This window comes from Chionomys nivalis, chromosome 18 (assembly GCF_950005125.1).
Source record: "Chionomys nivalis chromosome 18, mChiNiv1.1, whole genome shotgun sequence".
NCBI lineage: Eukaryota > Metazoa > Chordata > Mammalia > Rodentia > Cricetidae > Chionomys > Chionomys nivalis.
The window spans coordinates 45,001,759-45,025,868 of NC_080103.1; the positions used below are offsets into that span (position 1 = coordinate 45,001,759).

Genomic DNA, 24,110 nt, shown 5'->3' on the forward strand with positions numbered 1-24,110 from the left:
GGCAATTACAGATGGGTTTTTGCTTGACTTTGTTAAACAATACCGACACTATTTCAGAGATTATTGTAAACTGTCTCACACACTAGGGTTAATAGGCACGAGAAATGTCTTTCCTAATGGCTTCTCTGATGATGCTCAACACACAGACACACAATTCTTAATTAGTTTCCTGCAGTTAATAAAACATTTGGGGAAATCACTAGTGCAGTTTCTCTGGTTTGAGTTCAACCATCTCTCATACATGTTTCATTAAGGATATAACTTGTGGAAAAATGTGTGAAAAAATAATTATAGTATTTTTTTCAAAGCTAGCAAAGTAGACAAAGTCTACAAATATCTAGATTTTTAAATACCTACTATTATGAGGTGTTTAAGGTTGTTTAGACCCCACAAGCAATTCTTGATATACCATGAAAATCTTGAAGTTAAATTTAATTTTTTTTAAAAAAATACATAATATCTTTATTCTGTGTCCTCAGGTAATAAAGTGAAGGCAATTGAAGAAGACACCCAATTTCAACCTCTGGCATGCACACGTGTACACATGTAACTACACACATGTGAACATGCATACACACACATGCCAGAGTTTAAAAAATTCTAGATACTATGCCCAGTTAATTTACTGAAACATGATTAAGTCTTCTAATAAGTGAGAGCAACAAGTTGTTATATTGAACACATGTCTTCTCAGCCATCGAGGAGCAAATATAGGCCAAGCACATGTCAGTGAGAAGGAAGCAGTTTCCCACTGTGAGCTTCCAGATACATATGATGTAAACACACACACACACACACAGGAGAGAGAGAGAGAGAAAGAGAGAGAGAGAGAGAAAGAGAGAGAGAGAAAGAGAGAGAGAGAGAGAAAGAGAGAGAGAGAGAGAGAGAGAGAGAGAAGGAGAGAGATGAGGTCAAAGGTGATGCTTTAATTTAAATGCATATAATACTATTGCATACTAAATTAAATGGAGCCAACTATGTGAGAACCGCATGTTCCATATGAAGTATTCAGTTTTCAGTGCTTAGAATGGCCAAATAAAGAGTCAGGAAGAGCAACTGTCACAAGCCCAAGCACAAAGGCTGGCCACTGAGTAGGAAATTCTTTGCGTCTGCCAGCTACTACTTTGACGTAAGGCATCAGCCGAGCACCTCCACACTTCTAGTTCTGGCATTTAGTGTGAAGACAAGATCAGAGTCTATAATAGAATCAGACACAACAGAATCTTCCTCTCTCCCTTTCAGGCCATCCCCAAACACCTACCACCTATATACCTACATGGTGTGAACCCATGGAATACAGCCAGGACGGCTAGCCGGCAAGAAGTCACAGGAATCTCATGGCAGATGTGAGTAATGGGCTTACATTCAGAAGTCCTGTTGACAATACATGGAAATCCACTTTTCCTATTTCGTAACATTCCTTAAAGGATCCTTACAATGTAGCGCTTTTTAATATTTACACCCAACAACATGAGCTATCATCATAGTCAAAGATATTTCTGAAAGTTATTCCTAAAATAAGTGTCTGTTGCTTTCCCAGTTATTAACCGGCCTATATTAATGTTGTGTAACAGAGCATCTATTTTCCTTGTTTATTGAGACTTTAATGCTAGCATTTTGCTAAAGGCTTTCGGCTGATGGGGATTAATGGAGCGACAAATTATTCTGAGGATGTACTCCTGTTATTATTTTGTTTTAAACACAGCAATGTTTGCTGCGTACTTCATCTTAAATCTCAAAGATCTTTCCAATTTGAGGCCAGCTTTCAGTTTTGCTTTCAATTTCTTGGTCTTTGTTATTTTCATTGTTTTAAGTTATGTACAGTGTTGCTATTTGCTACTTCAACTGTCAAGGATTTTCTCGAGAACTCCTAAGCAATCCTGTTGCAGGTTTAATCATCAAGCCTTTCACCCTTTGTCTGACCAACTTCCAAATTCCCACTGTGAGAGACTAAAACATGGCTTACTGTTTAAGACCTTCTGTAATGTATAGACATGCATAAATTTTAATTTCTTTTAATTTTCATACATGTCTATAATGAAGTATGATCACACACTCCCCCACTTCCTCCTCCAACTCTACCCATATCTCCCTAGCAATTCCCACTCCTAACTTCATATTGTAATTTTTTTTTTCATAGCCAGCTAATGACGATTAGTGCTGTCAAGATGGGAATGGAATGGCCATGGGAGTCCACAGGGGACTGGGAAAGTCATCTCGAAGTAGCACTAACCTGAAAGAAATATAGGTGTTAGACAGCTGTGAAGGTTCACTGTGCTTGTGAGCGTGACTGGATGATGAAATGTTCACAGCACTTTGGAGCTATACTTTTAGATATGGCTTAAGGGCATTTCTAGAAAGAATTATTTGAGGGGGAAATATCTGAGTGTGGAGTCACTATCTTGTGAGCTGGGGTTTCAGACTGAACGAGAAAGAAGAGTGAAACGGGGTGGGGCACAGAAATTCTCCTTTCCCTCCTTCCCAGAGCACTGAGACGAGACTGAGAAATTGCTGCACGCTCCTGCCACCATAGAGTCACCTACTGCCATGACCACTGCCTCAGGACAGACTGATGTCCTTAAACTGTGACACAAAATCAATGCCTCCACCTAAGATGCTTCCTGTTAGGAGTTTCATCACAGTGACAATCCGGTAATTTTATTAAAGCCCCAATGCTACTTACAATGAAAATCTGTGTCTGCAAACTAAGTACAAATGTTGAATTCTCATAGGAAAAAGTCATGAAATGAAAAACTATGATTTAAGAATGTCTCTTGCTCTTCCTTCTCTGCCTCTACATAGCAGATACCAAGATAAGGACATGTCTGGTTATATTATATATTATTCTAAAATAGTAATTGGCTTCTTTTCCCCTCACTGATTATGGCCCAACAGTATAATTCCACGTAAGTCCCTAAAATCAGTCATGTCTACTGATGAAAGATTATGAATAGAATAAATCAGCAAACTGGCAAAGGCCAGAATATGTTTGTAGTGAAAAGTAGTTTTTTTTTTTAAATTTTATTTTGTAAAGCAAATGCTCCATTGATGGAATGTAAGCTTCAGGCTTGAACAGTGTGCACTTCAAAATCTTTGGGATAGTTTAAGAATGTGTGTGAATATATGTGGTAGATTAGAATTTGACTCTACACTACAGTTATATAAATATTTAAGAAGCTAAATATTTCAGTAACATATGATAATATAAAATTTTTGCTATTTAGTTTAAACATACACTTAATGACTCTACTAACATAACTTGGAATAGATAATACTAATAGGGGTTATCATGCATAGATTCACCAAGGAGCTGTGGCTCTTTGATTTGTTCATGCCAAATTGATAACTAGAGAAATAATTTATGTGACCTGTGAATCATAAGAAAACACTTTCCACAAGTGTCACCACATCTTGTTTATATTTCCAGTTACTTAACCACACATTTGCAAGAGGAAATTTGATTGCTTGAAAATTATAGCTTAAGTCAGCCAGTCATTAAAATGCATTTAGAAGTCTGCCATCTCCTAGCACAGCTACCGCCATACGCTCAGTCATGGCAGGGTGATCACAGATTGCTATCGGTCTAATGTAGGATGACAAAATGTTCTAGAAACACTCTGGCAAAGGGGTAGCTTACAAATAGCATAGAAAAGTCACTTCACAAATTTCATGCAACTGGGATCAAGCTGAACCCTACAAAGTTAGTAATAAGCTAATACCAGAGTAAACAGTCCCTTAGAGACCATGAGAGCAAACTGTTCAAGCCAGCGATACACTTACAGAAGCAGAGGCATAGATACCAAGAGCATGTAAGAAGAAAAGTTTCCTGTATCTGGCAGTCTTTATGTTGCAGCCCTATAGAGTCTTTCATAAGGACAGTTATCAGGATGCTCTACAGTACTATAGAGCAGGAACATGCAGTTCTCATGGGGAAATATCACTCTTGAAAGTTGGTGATTATCTTTGAAAGTAACTACATCTGATGACAGTTAAACCAAAGTTCACCAGAGACTGAAAATTAAAAAATAGCATTTAGAAACCTTGAGAACCAGAAAGAACCAGATGATAACATTACAGGTAATGTCAAGCTGATATGATGAACTTACCTGAGATGCACATCATATCCTCTGATCAAGGACCTCATATAGAAGACACGGTAAAATGAACGCACTCATCAGCATGTGTGACAGTCACTACCTACAGTGCACTCATATAGGTGAGGCATGCTTCTGATAAAGGCCTTAGTCTGAAAAGCTGTGCTTTATTAACACGTTCTGTGTTTATTTTAAACATGTGAAGATACATTTTATTGAAACTCCAGAGAGGGGATGGCATTCACAAGTTCCTGATAAATATTTTGACACTCCTGGTAAATGATTCATTGATTACCATTTTATTCTCTGGGAACTACAAATGGTCACTATTTCTGTAACTCTAATATTTGACTAATTAGCTGCGATAATCAGCTGAGGGATAAAATAACCAGAATCCATTTATAGTATTGTACCTTTCTACATTAGCTGCTTATTGGCAATACAATAATATTAGCTGTGAGAACCCAAAGATAAATTTGAGATATTCTCTGCCATAATCATTGTTACATTCAACTTTACCCAGTGCTTTCTCAAAAATAATTCATTTTCTGAAGCAAAATATGCACTTCTTTTGTTATAGAGCAGTGGCTCTTCTCAACTGGATTATGAGAACACAGTGTGCATGCTTTGTTTACTGAGATGATATCATTCCTTTCTAAAATCTGTCTTTTGTTGCCTTCTCATTAAACTATAATCTAGAGTGTTCTGAAATTTGGGGTTTCAACAGAAACAATAAGAGACTAAGTCTCAACAGGGAGAGAAAAATGAATCACTCAAGAGAAACAAGTTCAAACAATATAAATTAATTTGTTATTGAGCAGCCTTTCTGAATGACTGCCAAAATGTTTTCCTCTAATCCAGCGCTTACTGATCTGTTTGCTTGTACCTAATAATATCTTACCTAGATTCTTAAGCAAAGAAATGAAGGTAAATAGTTTCGTTGCCTTTTGGCTGTCTCTTCTCCAATACTAAATAGGTTCCCTAGATGCCAGAGGGACAAATGGGTGGGGTGAGACTTCTGTAAATAACTGGAGAGGTTCAAAGATCTTATGAAATTTTCTGAAGATAGTGGACAAGTTTGAAGCAACAGATGCTTTTGTCTGATACCATGTTCCTAGCTGTGGGAAGGCAAAGTTTTCAAAACAGCAACATATTCATGTCTATATTATGTGTACACATAGAGAAAAAGCAGCAGATATATAAGGAGAGGGAAAGACTTACCATAACATCTTCCATGATTTTCTTGAGTTCTTCATGACCATGCCTTTCAGCAAGATGCAGCGTGTCTGAACCATCCATGTTCTTCATCCTGGCTGCCCGGGTTGCCCCTGAACACTGAAGCAGATGAAGAGCCAGATTCTTTAAGCCAAACTTGGCTGCACAGTGGAGAAGTGTTGGGAGCTCTCTGGCATGAGTATCTGGAGACACAGGAAATAAAAGGTTGAATATATTATATTTGCAGTGCCATGAAATAGCCAAATACAACCTAGTCTTGAGAATCACATCCAGAAAGCTGAGCAGAACCTTCAGTAAATGTAAGAAAACACTGGCAGTCATTGCAATGGAGACACTCCTTCCTGTTTTCTTAAAATAAATACAAATGACTATTATCACTAGCATAATGCACCAATCTTAATTGTGGAGTAGGTTTGAAATTACTATAAGTGTTTTGCTGTTCACATTTCAAAAAATGTACTTGGCCCTTCTTGTATGATATGCAATGGGTCAAAGTTTGACTAATATTTTATAAGGTAAGATTTTTATTGGCAAACATTGACATTATTTAAGGTCTCTACCGACTTTCAATAAAAATAATGTATTCTCTTGAAAACACGCAATACATAAATTTTATTTATTTGCAATGACTTTCATTATAGGCAATTTTCTACAGTGATCAAAATAGGTCATACTTAACAATACAGATATCAACCTGGTAATTTAAATTCTCACATGCCTTGGTTACCTTGCTCTTTGCTACATTAGAAAATATAATATTCAAGTGCCATCTCTTGCCAACTCATGCCCTGTTGTGGTTCCTGCATCCTGTCAGTCTGGCAGGCTAAGTCCCTCATAATTCACTTTCAGTGTTTTATTAATTATTTACTAATTACAGGAATATATACATCCTTTAATATCAACAACTTATCTTGGTATCCTCAAGTTAGTATATTATGTTAAAAACAAATAACTTACTTGGGAATCTATTTCTACACAGTAGAAGGAGTGGCCAGCACTGTCTAGTGGCTCCTCCCAATATCTTGAGTATTCAGTGTCAAAGAATTCAAACTGACCAGGTGATGTACTCATGACTCTATTATATTAGTATTGTGTGTCTTTCCTTGATCATCATTGTCCTGGTTAGTTTTATGTCAACTTGTCACAAGCTAGAATCATTAGAGGGGAGGGAGCCTCAATTCAGAAAATGCTTCTATAATTTCAATTTGTAGGCATGTCTCTGGGACATTTTTTCTTTTTTTTTCTCCTTTTTAAAAGTCAAAGCATATTTATTGAGTATCTGCTTTGTCTGGACCCATCTCCCTAGCTATGTAGGAAATAGGAGGCATACAATAATGCTTTCTAGGAAGTAGTTTACTAGGCAGTGGGATAAGACAAAAATCACCATAGAAACTCTGGAGAGGCCATAAATAACTTGCCTGTCACAGGCTATAACAAAACAGGAATAATCCTTGTAAATAGTTGCCAAGGTTATAGTAAAAAACATTTTTTTCACTAGTAGTTATCTTGGGTAGGAAGAGGAATAAATGCAAAGTATCAGAATATAGGATGGATAAATCTGGAACCTATATGTAATTTGAGAACTACAGTGAATGGGTATCAAGATTTTTTTCATTAACCAGGTAGTGGTAATGTACACCTTTAATCCCAGTATTTGAGAGGAAGAGGCAAGAAGTTTAAGGCCAATCTGGTCTATGGAACAAGTGCCAGGATAGCCAAGCTACACAGAGAAGAAGCCTTGTCTTGGGAAAAAACAAAAAGATTTTTTGCTGATATTTTAAATGCCTCTGACATTAACAAAATGACAGCCAGGGACATTTCCTTAATTATTGATTGATGTAGGAGGGCCCATGACATCGTTGGTGGGGCTATGTTTGGCCAGTGGTTCTGGCTTCTATAGGAAAGCAGGCTGAGCAAGACATTCAGAGAAAGCCAGTAAGCAGCACACTTTTATGGCTTCTGCATCAGTTCTTGCCTCCAGGTTCCTGCCTTGTTTAATTTCTTGCTCTGATTTCCTTCAGATGAACAGTGATATGAAAGTGTAAGCCAAATCAAACCTGTCTTCCCCAAGTTGCTTTGATCATGGTGTTTCATCATAGAAATAGTAATCCTAACTAAGACAGTCATCTTCAGGATTTAACTCTAGTTCATATGATCACTAAATATTTTTCCTTAAACTTGTTTATATATGTATTGTCATTAAATTTTCTACAGAAGCATCATTTGTATTGGAAACTTAAATAATACAAAAGATGGAAGACAGAACATCAGGCATTGAAGATACAATAGAGGAAATACACTCATTAGTCAAAGAAAATGTTAAACCTAACAAAAGTTTAACACAAAATTTTCAGAAAATCTGGGATACCATGAATGGATCAAATCTAAAATAATAGGGATAGAAGAAGGAAAAGAAGTCCAACTCAAAGGCACAGAAAATATACTCAACAAAATCTTAGAAGAAAACTTTCCCAACCTAAAGAAGGATATGTCTATAAAAATACAAGAAGATTACAGAACATCAAATAGACTAAACCAAAAATAAGTCCCCTCACCAAATAATCAAAACACTAAACATATAGAATAAAGAAAGAATATTAAGAGCTGCAAAGGAAAAAGTCTGTGGGAACTTTTTAAGCCAAAAGCCTTTAAGATACTGGACCAATTTGGGCATGGCCACATGTACTATATATACAGATGTAGAAGTGGCCCCTTGGCTGCTGGATTCGGTTCCTGTTTCCCACTCATGCAGAGGATTGCTGATCTGTGAGTCTACCCCTAAACAAAGAAACCTTTTAATGCTCTCCATTATGGGATAGTGTGGGATTATTTTATTATAATCAACAACAGAAGAAGGCCAAGTAACATATAAAGGCAGACCTATTAGAATTACACCTTCTCAATGGAAACAATGAAAGCCAGAAGGTTCTGGTCAAGAATTATGCAGGCATTAAGAGACCACAGATGCCAGCCAAGACAAGAGGAAATTTCAATTCTGAACTTCTTTGCCACAAATACAAGGCCACCCTCATATGTAAAGGTAGCATTGCTAAAGCTTAAATCACATAGTAAGCCCCACTCACTAATAGTGGGAGATCTCAATACCTCACTGTCACTACTAGACAGGTCTACTAGACAGAAACTTAATAGGGAAATAAGGGAACTAACAGATGCTATGACTCAAATGAACTTAGCAGATATCTATAGAACATTCCATACAAGCATAAAAGAATATACCTTCTCAGCACCTTATGGAACCTTCTCAAAAATTGACTATATACTCAGTAACGTAGCAAGAACAACGAAACTGAGTTTTGAATTGCTTGTTCTTGTTTGGCTGTGGGCAGCATTCATACATAAGTTATACATCCTAATCAGGGGAGGTGTTCAATTAGCCTTTGTTCTTAGTTATTTCCCTTAAACTAACAAAATTTGGTAAATGAACAATTTATATAATGTTCTTAAGTAAAAATAATAGATTTTTTTCAAAAGACACAAAATCTTATTAAAGTTTGGCTAAATTTCAGTTCCTATTCACAGCAATTTTCATTAAATTGTTATTTAGCTTTCTTTAAAAAAAAAAAAAACAGGATCTCATGTAGTGCTGGAATTACACACATATCTTGCCATTCCCAGCAAGCTTTCATTTAATTCATCAAGATTTCTTGTATTAATTTTATTATCAAGGAATAAATAAACAAAGCTACAATTTACAGTAAGATATGGCAAAATTGCTGCCTTCTCCCCACCTGAACAGCTATCATTTATTTTTATCTCTCTCAGCCAATGTTTGCCAAACAGAAATTTAAGACTAAGAGACTAGAACGTCTGAGGGAATCTTTTAAAGGAACATCTGATCAGACATGTCTTTTACAAGTTCAAGAAAGCAGATGTGTTTTTGGGCAGCAAGGGAATTGAGTCACGTAGTATGCTTGTCTATGCAGGGTGCTTAAACTAAGAGAATCCTAAACAAGATGGCCAAGAAGTTGATTGGCAGACTCAGACCAGAGCTTTTAAGAGCTTAACCTAGGTGAGTAGAGTGACAAAATGGAACATGTCCAGCTATAAAATGTAAGAATTAATTTAACATTTGACAGTGAGAAGAGTATGGAAGTTGACAGTGCAGGACACGTAATCTGTTCTCACAAATGACTCTCTTGGATATTAAGCATTCACTCGCTCAGAGTGAGAGGCCAGATGGCCACTTTGGGACAAACAGTGAGTCACATGAGAAAGCGATTAAAAGGCAGGTGATGCAGATTTTAATCCCAGCTCAGCCAGTAAATCTTTGGCTCTCCAAACAGTTCCTTCCCCTTCCTGCACCTCAGCTCTTTTATTTCTAAAAGTGGAAGGCTGGGGGTGAGGATTACAATAATTCTATTATTCTTCTACTTTATGCCACTGATTCTTGGTGGCAGGGGAATAGTTTTCCCTGTGTTTTAAATACAAAGAAATAGGGAAAGGGGCTGGGGAGATGGCTCAGTTGGTAAGGGATTTGCCACACAGGCAGGAGGACCTGACTGTGGCTCCCTAACACCTCTGGCACATTAAAAAAGCAAAACAGCAGCAGCAGTAGCAACAACCAAACACAAAAAACACAACTACACACACACACAAACTGCTGCTGTCATAACTGCCACTACTGCCACCACCACAACAAAACAAAGTCAGATATGTCACTGCCTGTTTCTGTAATACAAGCATTGGTGGGCTATAAAAGGCATAAAAGGCAGGAAAACTTCTGGAACTTGCTGGTCAGTTTAGCCTAGCCGATGGTAAGCTCCATCAACCATTAGATGTTTCTCTCTCTCTCTCTCTCTCTCTCTCTCTCTCTCTCTCTCTCTCTCTCGCACGCGCGCACACACACACTTTCTGTCTGTCTCAACAATAAGGTAAAAAAAACAAACAAAAAAACAAACAAAAAAAAAAACAACAACAAGGTAGCCTAAATAAAACATGAACAATGATACCAGTTGATATTCTGATATGTACTGGGGAAAAAACCCTCACAGGTTCCCAGCCCTAAATGAAGAACTGTGGGCAGTATATGACAACTGAGAAAGGGGAACAGGGAGAACAACAGGTAGGTATGGTCATAGAGGACTGAAAATGAACAATGTATGAAATATCATAATTAAATGCCAGTCTGCGCAATTAATAAATGCTAATAAAATGAAAACAAAACAATAAAATATTATTTATAAAATTCCAACGTTGTGCCTGTGGTGTGTTTACTGCAAAGGAATAGAAAAGAGAATAACCAGGAACAGCTGAAGCATGGAAGCCGACGGACCGGTTGTGATCACATGACTGGCCACTGAGGACCATGCCTTTCAGGGATATTGCTGTGCTTATTTTCCCATACACGGATATCACAGAACTCCAAGTAACGTACAGTGGAAAACAGTGAATGGATGGATGTGAATGGCTGGAGTGCCTGAGCCCTTAACAAGGAGGGTTCAGTATTTATTTCAGGTCTTCTGTTGTCTGGAACCTGAGATATTCTTTAAACATATTAAATGACTTATATAATAAAATAAACAAGGCCCTGATGAAAACTTTGGCTTGCTAATAGTACCAGGAGGAATTTAACAAGGCTTTAAGGAGAAGCATCAAATATAATGCCAAGATTAAATAAAAGTATAACATGAGAATTATTAGGAAACATTTAATGTTGGGTTATTCAGGAGAATTAATTATTAGAATATTTATCTTTGATATGTATGTATTTGTCTGTTGGCACCTAATAAATGTGTATGTCCTATATTGAGTATAGGCTAATGGCTCAGTGGGTAGAGAACTTGAAGCTCAATTGTTTGGGCATGTGTTCAAATCTCCAGCAACACATAAGCCAGGTACAGAAAAGTGTGGCTGCAGAACTAGCATTCCTACAGTAAAGCAGAAGGCAGAGAAAAGACACCACTGGAATCTTGAGGGCCGGCTATCCTATTGGATGTAGTAATGAACAACATAGAGCCCTATATACAAGGTGGGAAATGAAAGTGATACCAAAGGATGCTCTGTGACACCTACAGAGACAACATGGAAGGTGTGAACTATCATTTACAGGCATGCATGCACACAAACACGCATGCATGCACACACGTGTACACTCACCACATACAAAAAAAAGATTTTTACAGTATATTTCATATACTTATGTCCATTAAATATACACATAGTTCATATATATTAATGTATTTTATACACAGACCTATGTATCATCTATCTCTATCTATGTATCTATCTATCCACCTACCTACCTACCTTTCTGTCTCTGTCACTATATCCATCTCTATCTCTTCTCTCTACTGCTATGATCCTCAATACTCTGGAAGTGCCCCCCATAGTGTACATGCTCACCTGCCCTAATGTGGCTGAGGAAGCTAGGTTTTCTGTAATTCACTTGACATCTGGCTTCCCAGCATCTCTTCTGTGATGTAGAGATTAAATAATACCATAGGAGCATTGTAGGGAATTAAATTAACTTATGTAAGGTGTTTCACCTCGTGCTTGGCACAATTAAACCCAAAACACAGATGCTAGCTATGGCTAGTAATAGTACATTTTTGTGGTTTTGTTTTCTTTTGCCTTAGCATTCCTTTCTCTTTCACCTGGGAGACAAAGGTGTTGCTTATTGAGTTTAGCTGAGCCAGTTCTCATTTTGGGGGGGGGGTTATATTTGTTTGGGCAAAATAATACAGTTCCTCTTTTCCTAAACTAACTCCCACTTTGACAGTCAGCTCAGTGATATTTCTTCCCACCTCTGACAGGAAATACTCTGCATCACACAGACTTGAGAAGAACTGTGTAGAACATGTAGACATTAAGAGACTGTTGCAGTGGGCTGCTGAAAGTGGCGTGAAACTCCAAAGAGCTGAGGGCTCCAGAAGCATTGCTGCTGTTGCACTGGCTGAGTGTGCCGTCCTGGCCCCGTCCGCAGATCGTCACAGCTGTCTTCAGCCTGTCTGATAAGGGACCAACCAGGTGTGCTCATGTATGAATCAGAACTAACGAAGCAGATGCCTAAAGTGATCCTGACTCATTTTAGCGCTTCTCTTTGATATTCTAGGCTCTACTATCTTGAATGCTGAAGACAACCCGTTACACCAGTTTCCCAGTCCACGGTGATCCACACACTAGAGACTCACACATAAATCCTTCCTATGATTCCCGTGATCTACAGTCTTAAAGTACAGGACTATCCCAAGTTTGTTTAAATGTTTCTTGTCATTCTACTCCGCAGGATAATTTTTTCCATTTGGAAAATTCTCCTCCATTATAAAGGTCATTTTTAAGTCAAAGGCAGATCATTACAACGTAAGAGAACACTGGAGCAGATTTTACTTCTTGTACACATCTACCCTATCTTTACCTATCCTCTACTTTGAGTAAAGCATAAAAATAAATGTCAAATGAGGAAGTTTGTTGTCTAGACAAGGGCAAAATGACTAAGATGGGCTTAGAATAGTATTTTACTTATTTTAGAAAAGAGTCAGGGAACTGAACTTAGAATTTCCTAAAATACCTTTTTAAAAGCAGACTGGGTGAGAAAGTAATAAAATAAGAATCTTCATTAATATAGCTTTTGCTTTTAAATAAACACAGATGTCTGTGGGTCATTGCATGGCTTATCATAAGAATGTCAGTGTTGACCACGTTTTCAGTTCCCCATGGGTACAATTCTCACAATATCCCAGTCTTCCATGTATCTGAGCTAGATTATGTAGAAACAAATAACATATGTTTAACAATGAAGCATTTCAGCACTGAATTATAGACCTGCTCTGGAAACACTCAGGGTTATACCCATTTCACTAACACTCAGATATATCCATTGTCTTACTCAAGGTCCTTGTGGTTTTCCCTTCATAGTCTTAAGATGAATTTCTATATAAACAAGGGCATCCCAAACCTTATCAATTCAACATGAACATGAGACACAGATGAGGGTTCCTTAGGATCAGGTATTTTGAAGCTGCCTCTGAAATAGAACTTTAGTGGCGAGAAGGTAAGTTGTTTCTGTTGCTAACCACCATGCCCCAAAACAGTTTAGGGGAAAAGGGTTTATTTGAGCTTACAGTTTATAGTTCACCATCAATGGAAGCGAAGCGGGAAACTCAAGTCCGGAACTGAAGCAGAGACCACGAAGAAACACTGCTTGCCGCCTTGCTCCTCAGCTTGGCTTTTTATACAAGCAAGGACCACCTGCCCAGGTGACACCACCCACTATGAGGCCCTCCCACATCCAACCCGAACTGAGAAAAGGCCCCATTGCCTTGTCCACGGGCTAATCTGATGGAGGTAACTTTTCAGCTGAGGTTCCTTCTTCCCAGGTGACTCTAGTTCATATTAAATGGACAACAGCTCAGCAACACTTGAATAGAATCATGTTTATATCTTTGTATTTTATTGTGTTTATTCCATTATGTTATTTTATATTTCAAATGGGAATTGCTGTGTTATAGCTTTAATAGTATCTGATTTTCCAGGCAATACTCAACAATAAAGAAGGATGAATTATGTAATCATTCGAGGTAGTGGGGGCACACACCTTTAATCCTAGCACTTGGGAGGCAGAGGCAGATGGGTCTCTGTGAATTTGAGGATAGCCTGGTTTGCAGAGTGAATTTCAGGACACCTAAGGCTACACAAAGAAACCCTGTCTCAAGCAAACAATTTTCCTAACTATCTTAGAGACAGACTAATATTTTTTCTTTCTCAAGATCCAGTGTGAGGATACATTATTTTACTGGTCTGGTTTTGAACAATGAGGGGCTGGTGAGTATGCCTGTCAATGGAGATCACCTGGGGACAAAACGCTGATGATGCCCTGGGTCCCCACTTATTTGTGCTGAGCATAGCTTAGGCCTGTTGTATTACAAAAGTTCTGTAGGTGGCTAAAATATTCTGTTCTTGATACTCAAGTGATGCCTGAGGGTCATCAGCACCATCTTTATCTGTGCTTATCAGAGAGATATTTAAAACATACTTCAATCGTACTGCAACAGAGCCACACATTCAGGGATTGTGCACAAGTCAACCCAACTAAGTATTCATCATCTATGAAAAAATAGGACTAATGCCATTGCATCCTTCCTCATTAATCAAGTTTTTCCTTATTTATGAATAAAATACCCTTGATAAGATAGAAATAAAGGAAGAAAACTTTATTTTGACCATTATTTGAAAGAGAAAGGGAAGGGCTGGGATTCTACACTCCAGCTGAAGCAGATGTATCACATAACCTATAATCTCCCTGTAAGCTATATCATGTGACCCAAAAACACCACAGTAAGCCTGAGCTTCAAAGATGTCTCTCAACAAATTTGGGAACTAAACCTTTAACCAGGGACTTTTGCAGAGCATTCCAGACCTAAACCAGATCACAAACGAACCCCAAAATTTTTATTTTTTAAAAGTTATCTAGAATTCTACCAAATGAGAGGCCTAATCCATTCCATATTCTACCACTCTATAGTTCCAATTTCATAAACCTAAACAAATATGATACTGAAAAAGTTTATGAAGATTTCTGTCGTAGGATATTTTTCTCTTTTATCCCAATTTCATCCTCATAGTTTTGTGTATACTTTCACTCATCTAGAGTCCTTATCTCCCTTCTCTTCCTCGCTGGGTCTCATCATTTGAGATCTAAAGTCCTACCTCTGAAGCAGACAATGGAAATTAATGTTTGTTCGTCTGACAATTCCATAGGCCAAATGATCACATTGATTAGATTCATCAACTGCATATTTTCTTATTTCTTCAATTAAAACTATAAGCATCTTGAATTTAAAAAATCATGTTATATTACTTTTCAGCCCTACTTTGGCACTTTATTTTGTAAGTAAATAACAGAGTTAAAATTCTGTTCACATATCTAACTCTCTTACTTCTTAAAAGATGGCATGTCTCTTGGCCTTCCCTCTTAATAGACCCCCATAGTTCTTCAGCTGTTTATACATTAGTTGCCTCACAATCAGCTGGGCTTCGACTGATTCTTGCTGCTGCCTTAAAGCCTAACTAGAAACTAACCAAAAAAATGCTTTAAACTTTATATGTTAATATGTAAATACTAGACTTATATTTCTTTTTTTCCTTTGATATGGAAAATACTTATATTTCTTAGCCCTGTGTCTGTCTCATTCACCACAATATCTCGGTGTTTACAGATGCTGCATGCCAAGAGAACTAAACATTCTTTCAATAAACTATACAGAAACAAAAATGTTTCTAAAATAGACCATGAGCTCACAGTAACATTTGACTATATAACTTTTGTCGGTAGCTCTTACACATTTTATCTTGGTATATTTTATATATTTTGTACCATACAAACAATAACTAGTAATTCTAGAAAATGTCCATTCAGAGGCTAGTGTGGTGGCTCAGAAAGTAATGCCTCTTGCATATGGAGTCAAGTCTCATAATCTCAGTTTCTTCCATGAGATCAAACATGAGAAAACTGACTCCCACAAGTTGTCCTCTGATCTTCAACATGAGTATGTACCCCCTACACACAAATTTAGCAGATTTTTAAAGAAAATGCTCATTTTTTAAGATTTTTACAAACACAAGTACTTACATTATACAATCCCCACATAATTACTATAAACAGGTGAGACAACCAATTTACACACTTCTATGTAGGTCTATTATTCAATACTAAAATATTAATCCAGCAAAAAAGCATGATAAAATTAATCTTGATAGTTGCATTAATATCTTGTCAAAATTTACATAACTTTTGATCTTAGGAATACTGTAATTACACACAATGATGTGATAAATATTATTTATTACAAATATATGTATTCAAACCTATTCTTAGAATAAAACTCATGAGGTTAAGTCTACTAATTTTAGAAAGGACACACAGTTTTACAGTCTGTGGTTGAAAAAGTTAAGTACATGGACCTATAAGTGTTTGTCTTATTGAGTTTGACTCAATAGATTAGTGGATAAAGTACCTGCTGGTCAAACCTTCTGATCTGATCTGAGTCCCCATGACCAATGTAAAGGTGGATGGAGAAAATTGATGTTCAAAAGTTGTCCTCTGTCTCCTGCATGTGTGTTCATGTCTACACACACACACCACACATGTGGCATGCAGGCTCATACACACATATCCATACACTAACAAAATATATTTAAATGTTTTCTCCCTTACAGTATGGCTTTAAGAACTAGGAGTTATGTAAAATAGGCAGTCTCTTGGCAACGTAAGTACTTAAAAGTCACAGATATTGGAATATAATAAATAAATAAATAAACAAATAAATAATACTGTTGAAAAGTACTCACATTCTTTTGGAGAGTAAGTTTCAGTTTGGAGAGGTTTGAATTCATAGTGTGGTATCTCATACTTGAATAGAGATGCAAGCACGCCATCAAGCTCCTCCATGCTTTTCTGTTTTCAAAGGCAAAGGAAATTTAAAATTAGCTGACAGGGTGCTCATGTTCCAGTGATTGGCCCCACACACATGCCCACAGAGGTAGCACTAACTGAACTCAGTGTGTTACAAAATAGAAAGTTATCACCTACGGAATGGTTCTAGAACTAAGCATCTGAGGGAAAGAAATTGAAGGCACCTTCTTTGTTCCACTGTTCACAAGGAGGGAGAAGAAAGTAAACCAGGCCAACCATTTAGAGGGATTTGATAAATAGTGGGTATCACACATTTTATAATTTCCTACTGTAGCTTATAATGTAGCAGGTGAGTACACAAGTGGAGAAAATGCTTCAGGACAGAAATTCCCAACCTGTGTGTCCTGACCCTTTTGGTGGTGGAGCTACCCTTTCACAGGGCTCATCTAAGACCAGTGGAATACATAGGTATTTACAATATAATTAACAACAGTACCAAAATTATAGTTATGAAGTAGCATCAAAACTAATTTTATGGTTGGGGGTCACCACAACATGAGAAACTGTGTTAAAGGGTCATAGCCTTAAGAAGGTTGAGAAACACTGCTTTAGAAGGTTAGGAAAAGTTCTTTCTCTCTCTCTCTCTCTCTCTCTCTCTCTCTCTCTCTCTCCCTCTCTCCTTCCAAGAAGTTATTAAGTTAATTAAAAAGGATAAGTCTTCAGTAAAAACAATGATATTTTCCCTAATCAACTTAATTTTTCTAACTTTTGAATGAGTCATTTCTTACCATTGTGGCCATGAATACTGAAGTAAACATTAAAACTCAAAGAAACTTAAGACTTTTAATTACTTTGTATTGTTGCTGAATAGCTATATGTGTAGTTAGAGTCACCTTGACAGACATGCAAATGATATGGCAGAAAAATGTTTTGACATCCTGATCCAGGTCTTCTCTGTGAGTCTTAGTAATGCAGGACTGATAGCATCAGCAAAGTAGGAAGTGTACTGAAATGAAAGTTGTATCATAATAGAACTGATGATATTAATGATAAAACAGACTAGAATCTAGAAATAATTTTTATCATAACATCAACTAAAGCATAAAGAGACTGACTTTCTCATCTTCATGTATTACCAATAATTTATAATTTATAAGGACTTATTGCTAAGTATAGGGCAAGATCTTAATAATTTAAATAAGTATAACACGTATTCAATGAAGTGTTTTTTGAAAATGGCTTATAAAATGATGACACAATTTCTTGATTTTTGATTTTATTGAGCTCTACATTTTTCTCTGCTCACCTCCCTGCCTCTGCCCTCCCCTTCAACCCTCTCCCAAGATCCCCATGTTCCCAATTTACTCAGAAGATCTTGTCTTTTTCTACTTCTCATGTAGATTAGATCCATGTATGTCTCTCTTAGGGTCCTCATTGTTGTCTAGTTCTCGGGGATTGTGATTTATAGGCTGTTTTTTTTTTGCTTTATGTTTAAAAACATGAGTGAGTACATGTGATAATTGTCTTTCTGTGTCTGGGTTACCTCACTCAAAATGATGTTTTCTAGCTACATCCATTTGCCTGCAAAATTCAAGATGTCATTATTTTTTTCTGCTGTGTAGTACTCCATTGGATGACATGATTTCTTAAAGGAGTTTTGACATTATTCCTTTGGCTTGTTTGGAAAACTGTTTTCCAATTGTGTAACAGCATTGGTTACACAATTACATTAACAAAATCCTGTTCCTTCAATCATTTTCTTTGACCATTCTCTCAGTTGCCTTTCACTTTCTGCTTCCATCAGAATCATTGATATTTCATCCATACTACTCCAATAACTTCACAAAAGTCTGTGCCTGTATGCCGGTGCTTATTGGAACTCAAGCTCTGATCGTTTGAATTTGGGAGAGAATCTTTTCATGGACCTTTCATTTATCTGTGCAACATATATCAAGCAGTCACATGCTCAGTGATTTTTTTTTTCTGTTTGTTACTTAATCTGGAGCACATCAACCTGGCGAACACTACCCTTTCCTCTGTAGATCTCAGTCAGGAAATAGAATAGAGACTGGCAGAAGCAGAAAGTCTGAGAGTGGAGGCAGCCGTAGGAGGCTGATTAGTGGGTACACAAAAACACAGACTGGAGAGGTAAGTTCTAGTATCCAGAGCACAGTGTAGTGGCCCCTGTATAACCATAAGCTACCACATACTATGTGAAGGACATGACGGGAGGAGCCTTTGGTGCAAATGGGAAATGATAAGGAAAGAATGTGATCACCTGTATTTTATCACTTTGCAGTGGATAGATGTTAGAATATCATATTGTGAAAAGTCATTGTGTATAATTATTCAATTTTAGTTTAAAAAAGAAGATACAGAGCACCTCCACATATTTGAAACTCAAACCTCTTGAAAGAATTGTTATAATCTAGTAATTAACATTTCATCTCTGAACATAAACTTATGGGACATTTCGGTCTGAAGAAACCACAGAGAGCAAGAGTTCATTGGACACCCGAAAAAGTCATTTAACACGGAAGAAACCCATCTCCTATGAAACCAGTGGATGTCCATGTTAATAAGAAATTATAACTCATACCCACAGCCCATCCAAATCTCTCCTCTGCCAAGTTGCTATCATCTAGAATGGTGAGATAATAAGGAGCCTTTCAGAAGAGTGCTAATATCGCAGGCATTTTTCAAAACAATATTTCCTTAATATTCATAAGAAAGATAAGACAGCTTTTGTATGGTCCCTAAGTCAATATGAAAGGGTAATAACTCAAGATCCATTATGGTAGCAAAAGAAAGATGAATCACAGCCCAGTTCTTTGTCTGCCTGGTACAGTACCCTTCGGAGAGTTCATGATTGTATAAGCAGGTTGTTTCACACACGAACCGCGGTGAATTTCCAGGGTGTAGTTTCACTTCTCTTCCTGCCTTCTTTGCACCCTTGGTCTATATTCTTTCACTACGTTATTCAAATAGTATCAGGGAGGAGGGTGTCGCTTGAGGTTTCCTCATACCCAGAAGTAATAAATACTAGTTGTGCCCCATATACGAGGAAGTAACTGAGTGAAAAATGGTGGTTTTGCAAAAATGAGAAACAAAGCCCATCCTGTCATCAAGTGTCTGGGGTGGCAGGACGTGTAGTGCTATATTTGTGCGTGGGATGAATGAGAACACTCGGCAACCTGAAAGAATAAAGAGTTAAAGGATCGTACAGTGAGGAAACACAAAGGAATGCTTTCATAAGCGAGGGTTCTGGAAAGGTTTGGGAACTTGTATCACGTGCTTTGAAATGCGTTTGAGCGTCCCATTCTGTGAGACATTAGAAGTTGGCTGCAAGTCAGCACTCTGGGAAAGACTGGTGCTGCTCCCTGCATTTGCACCTTGTATCAACCAGGGTTGGTGGAAACAGGAAGGGTTTGATAAGATGTAATAAGAAGCCTGAGCTAATGGGCCAAGCAGTGTTGTAATCAATACAGTTTTTGCGTGATTATTTTGTGTCTGGGCGGCCGGGAAATGAGCAAGCAGCATCCGCCTACAAAGGTTTGCCTCAATATTTTAAGACAGACAGAGTCTAATGGAAAATTTAGAAAATTACTAGAAAGAGAAGGGGTTTCCAGTATTACTCTAAGAGAATCTTCAAAGGAAACAGCCCCAACCACAAAATTAACTGGGTTAAGAAATCACACTTCAAGGAAACTATTAGGATACAGAAGCATGCTGGAGCAAATTCTCACAGTGTGAGTTTTTCAAGCCAGAACCTTTCCTTACTCCAGCCACACTGAATTTTATATTGTCAAGGTTTCCACCACTGAGACAAAATGCCTGGGAGAAATGACAGGGGTGAAAAGTCAATGTGGGTTCATATTTTCAGGGATTTCAGTTCATAGCCAGCTGGTTTTACCAAGGCAGACCACAATGCAAAAAATGTATGACTGAAACAAATTGCTCCCCTTGGAAGTTGGCAAGCAGGGAGAGAGAGACAAGCAGGGTCTAAGGACGAGATATGTCCGTAAGGGCACAGCCCCATGACATACTCTTTCCAGCTGGCCCACACGTCCTGATGTTTCTACCATCTTCCAGTCTTAACATCAGCTGGTGTGTGTGCCATTGGCACACGATCTGGAGAAATACTTTTTTCTTCAGTGAGATAATCCTTCCTTTGTTTTCTTTTTTTAATTGATTTTTATTGAGCTCTACATTTTTCTCTGCTCCCCTCCCTGCCTCCCCCCATCCCCTTCTTCAACCCTCTCCCAAGGTTCCCATGCTCCCAATTTACTCAGGAGATCTTGTCTTACTTTTTAACCAATTCACAGCAATGTCTTATTGTCTTAAGTATTTGCTAAATCGACATAGTATATTTAAACAAACTATGAAGATATATTGCTGTCCATAAGTCAGTGCCTCTCTCAGCCCTCGTCAAAGAAACTTCTTCTTGAAGTAGATGACAGCTAAGACAGTGACCTCCTACTGGTCAAGGTCCGTAGAATAAGAAACTGTAGAATACTCAGTCTTAAATGGAATGTCTATATAAACCCCCTCAAGGCTCAGGGGTCTTTACAAAGGAGAGAGAAGAAATATTGTAAGAATGAGAGGTGAAGGAAGACAACACACAGTGTGGCAGCATAGACACCCACTCAGTGACTGTAGCAGCATGCACGAGACTTGTACAAGCTCAAGCCAGAGAGAATCCCAGTATGGGGGGTGAAGGGTGCACATGGATATCTACCCCAGTTTTCATGCTATTGGTGTTTGATAGCTGCTGGGAGAGAGGGGGTCAGTTTTCTTTATGGTGTGATCCCTGGTAAGTAGTCGACTCTCCAGAGCAAGCCCCATACCAGTAAACTAGACAGAATTAAAAAGATAGGGAAAAAAGATACAGAGTTGGGTGAGAGGAAAAGTAGGTGTTTTGTTATGAGTTGGGGAAGAAAGATGAATATGATCAAAATGTATGAAATTCACAAAGAACTAATAAAAGTATTATTAAATATATATTTGTAGGCAGCAAGTCACAGATTGAATAATATACACAACTTAACAAAAAGAAATTAAGTATACCAAGTGAGAAGATGAAAATAATATTTATTGTGTGTAAAGTAAAATATATACTGTGATAAAAATATGCAATGCTAAGATGCCTTTTACTGAAAAGAAGTATAGTTAAGAAGAATTATTTCTTACATTTCAAGAATTTTTTGAGCCTGCCGGGCGGTGGTGGCGCACGCCTTTAATCCCAGCACTTGGGAGGCAGAGGCAGGTGAATCTCTGTGAGTTCGAGACCAGCCTGGTTTACAGAGCTAGTTCCAGGAGAGGCTCCAAAACCACAGAGAAACCCTGTCTCAAAAAACCAAAAAAAAAAAAAAAGAATTTTTTGAATGGGGCTAGAGGGACAGCTCAACAGATAATAATACTTGCTGCTTTTCCAGAGCTACCAAGTTCAGTTCCTAACACTCATGTTGAGCAGCTCAAAACTACCTACAACTCCAGCTCCATGGATTCTGATGCTCTCTTCTGGCTTCTGCAGGTACCCATGTATATATGGCAGATAAATATATACACATAAACATGAATTCAATACTTTAACATTTTTTAAATAACAGGATGATCATATGTTGATCAATATTATATTCTTTGAGCATTTGACCTAATTTCATTTATGAATCTTACTCAGTCATTTCTTTAAAAAGCTAACATTTTTGCTGTCCCCAAGACACCTGTGTAAATGGGAAGAAAGTCTCACAGGCTTTAATTATCTCAGTTAACGATAAATTAAAGTATTTCTATCTACAGTATTTGAATATTAATTGCCCTACCAAACTAAGTTTAGAAGTTTTTCACTTGAATATCTCACGCTCCCTGTTTTAAGTGATGCACTAGAAATTGAACCTTTATTAGTCTCTATACTGGGATTTTAGGATTTATCACCCCTGAAAGAAAGAAAGATGATTGATTTAAGTAGATCATTAAGTTCATTGAGCTAAAATGTTCTAAAACCTAATGGACATCATTAAAACAAAACAAATCAGTTCTTTCATTAATTCTTTATTAAAATTCAAAGAATGGCTTTATTACTTTGTGTGCAATAGCTTTTAAATGACAAATAAAGTCTTTTATTGTGAGTTCTAGGAAAACTGAAAAATAAAACCCACCAATTTCTCATTAATTATTCTGTCCTCAAATTCACACTGGGTTTAGACTATATATACCCAATAGCACTTAAATGGCTATAGAAGGATCTTGTTAATAATTTCATGGTTACTGAAATTATATCTGCCATAAACCATGTAGGGAAGCTCACAGCAAATTTTACAGTATGCCATTTCAGGCAAGCAGGCAGGGTGAATTCACACTTGCTGGTATGTTTCCTTACAAATAAACAACCATTATGGGGAGGATGATTACAATGTAGGTTGGCTTTTGAATAGAGGTACTCAGTGGACTGTTTGTGAAGTAGACAAATTATTGGGTTCAGTGACAGTGTCAGAAGAAAGGACTAATCACTGTGGTGTTCTATATGAACTCATAGAAGTGGTTTGTACACAACTGGCCTTTAAAAACACTAAGGAAATGTCTCTGCAGTTTCTCCTCCATCAAATAAAGGATCTTTCTTATGGTGTGACAGTGATTTACAGGATATTTGTGCAGATTTAGAGGAACCCCAGTTCTCATGCAGTGTCTGCTTTAGGCACATGTTCTAGAAGCTGAAGCATGACTACTCTTTCTAGCCTCTGATGGAACACTTGGGAGGGCTTAGGGCCTAGTTTACTTGCTCAGAACCCAGAGCACTTGCATTAATCCCCCAGTATTTCTTGGGCCCAGAGGTCACCAGCAAAATTTCCACATCTCTCCCCATCCAAGTACATTAACCCTCACTCTCATGTGTTTCTTTGCCAGCCAGAAGTCTGTTGTCCACAGGCTAGACTGCTTCTGCCTCTGCAGACTTGGTGCACATGCTGATCCTGATAGCAAGACTAGATCTAGTCTGTCTTCACTTTACAGGCCCCTGGACTTGGGGAAGAGGGAAAACCAAGGCATAGCAATACTGCTTTTCAGTTCTCATTTCATACTCAAGGTAAAGATAAACAGTTTTTCCTTATTTCCTAAAATCTGTGCATTTACTTCACGCTACAGAGGAAATCATGACTTGTACATTATTTTATTCTGAAAATGTATCTAGAAGTCATACATTTAATTTTCACTATATACAAACTGTCCCCTGGCATGAAACCCACGTATTTGGAGACTAATTTACTTCTATACTAGCTATAGATGGAGAATGCTGACTATCTCCTTTATTGAGTTTTAGTTATGAACAGAATTTTTAATAGAATACAAGGTAGATTTGTCACAAGAAAATAAAGCAATCTGTATTTCAAGCTTTTATGTTTGCACTTGTTTTG

General features: G+C 37.5%; 1 protein-coding gene across 1 annotated transcript in view; it reads right to left on the reverse strand.

Annotated features, from left to right (window-relative positions):
- Bank1 (B cell scaffold protein with ankyrin repeats 1) overlaps positions 1-24,110 on the reverse strand; it is a 211,451-nt gene that overhangs the window by 118,544 nt on the left and 68,797 nt on the right. The window contains exons 7-8 of the mRNA XM_057793002.1: positions 16,638-16,743; positions 5,316-5,512 (exon numbers count right to left, since the gene is read on the reverse strand). Of these exons, the coding sequence (XP_057648985.1) occupies positions 5,316-5,512; positions 16,638-16,743 (303 nt within the window). The remainder of the gene's footprint in view (positions 1-5,315; positions 5,513-16,637; positions 16,744-24,110) is intronic.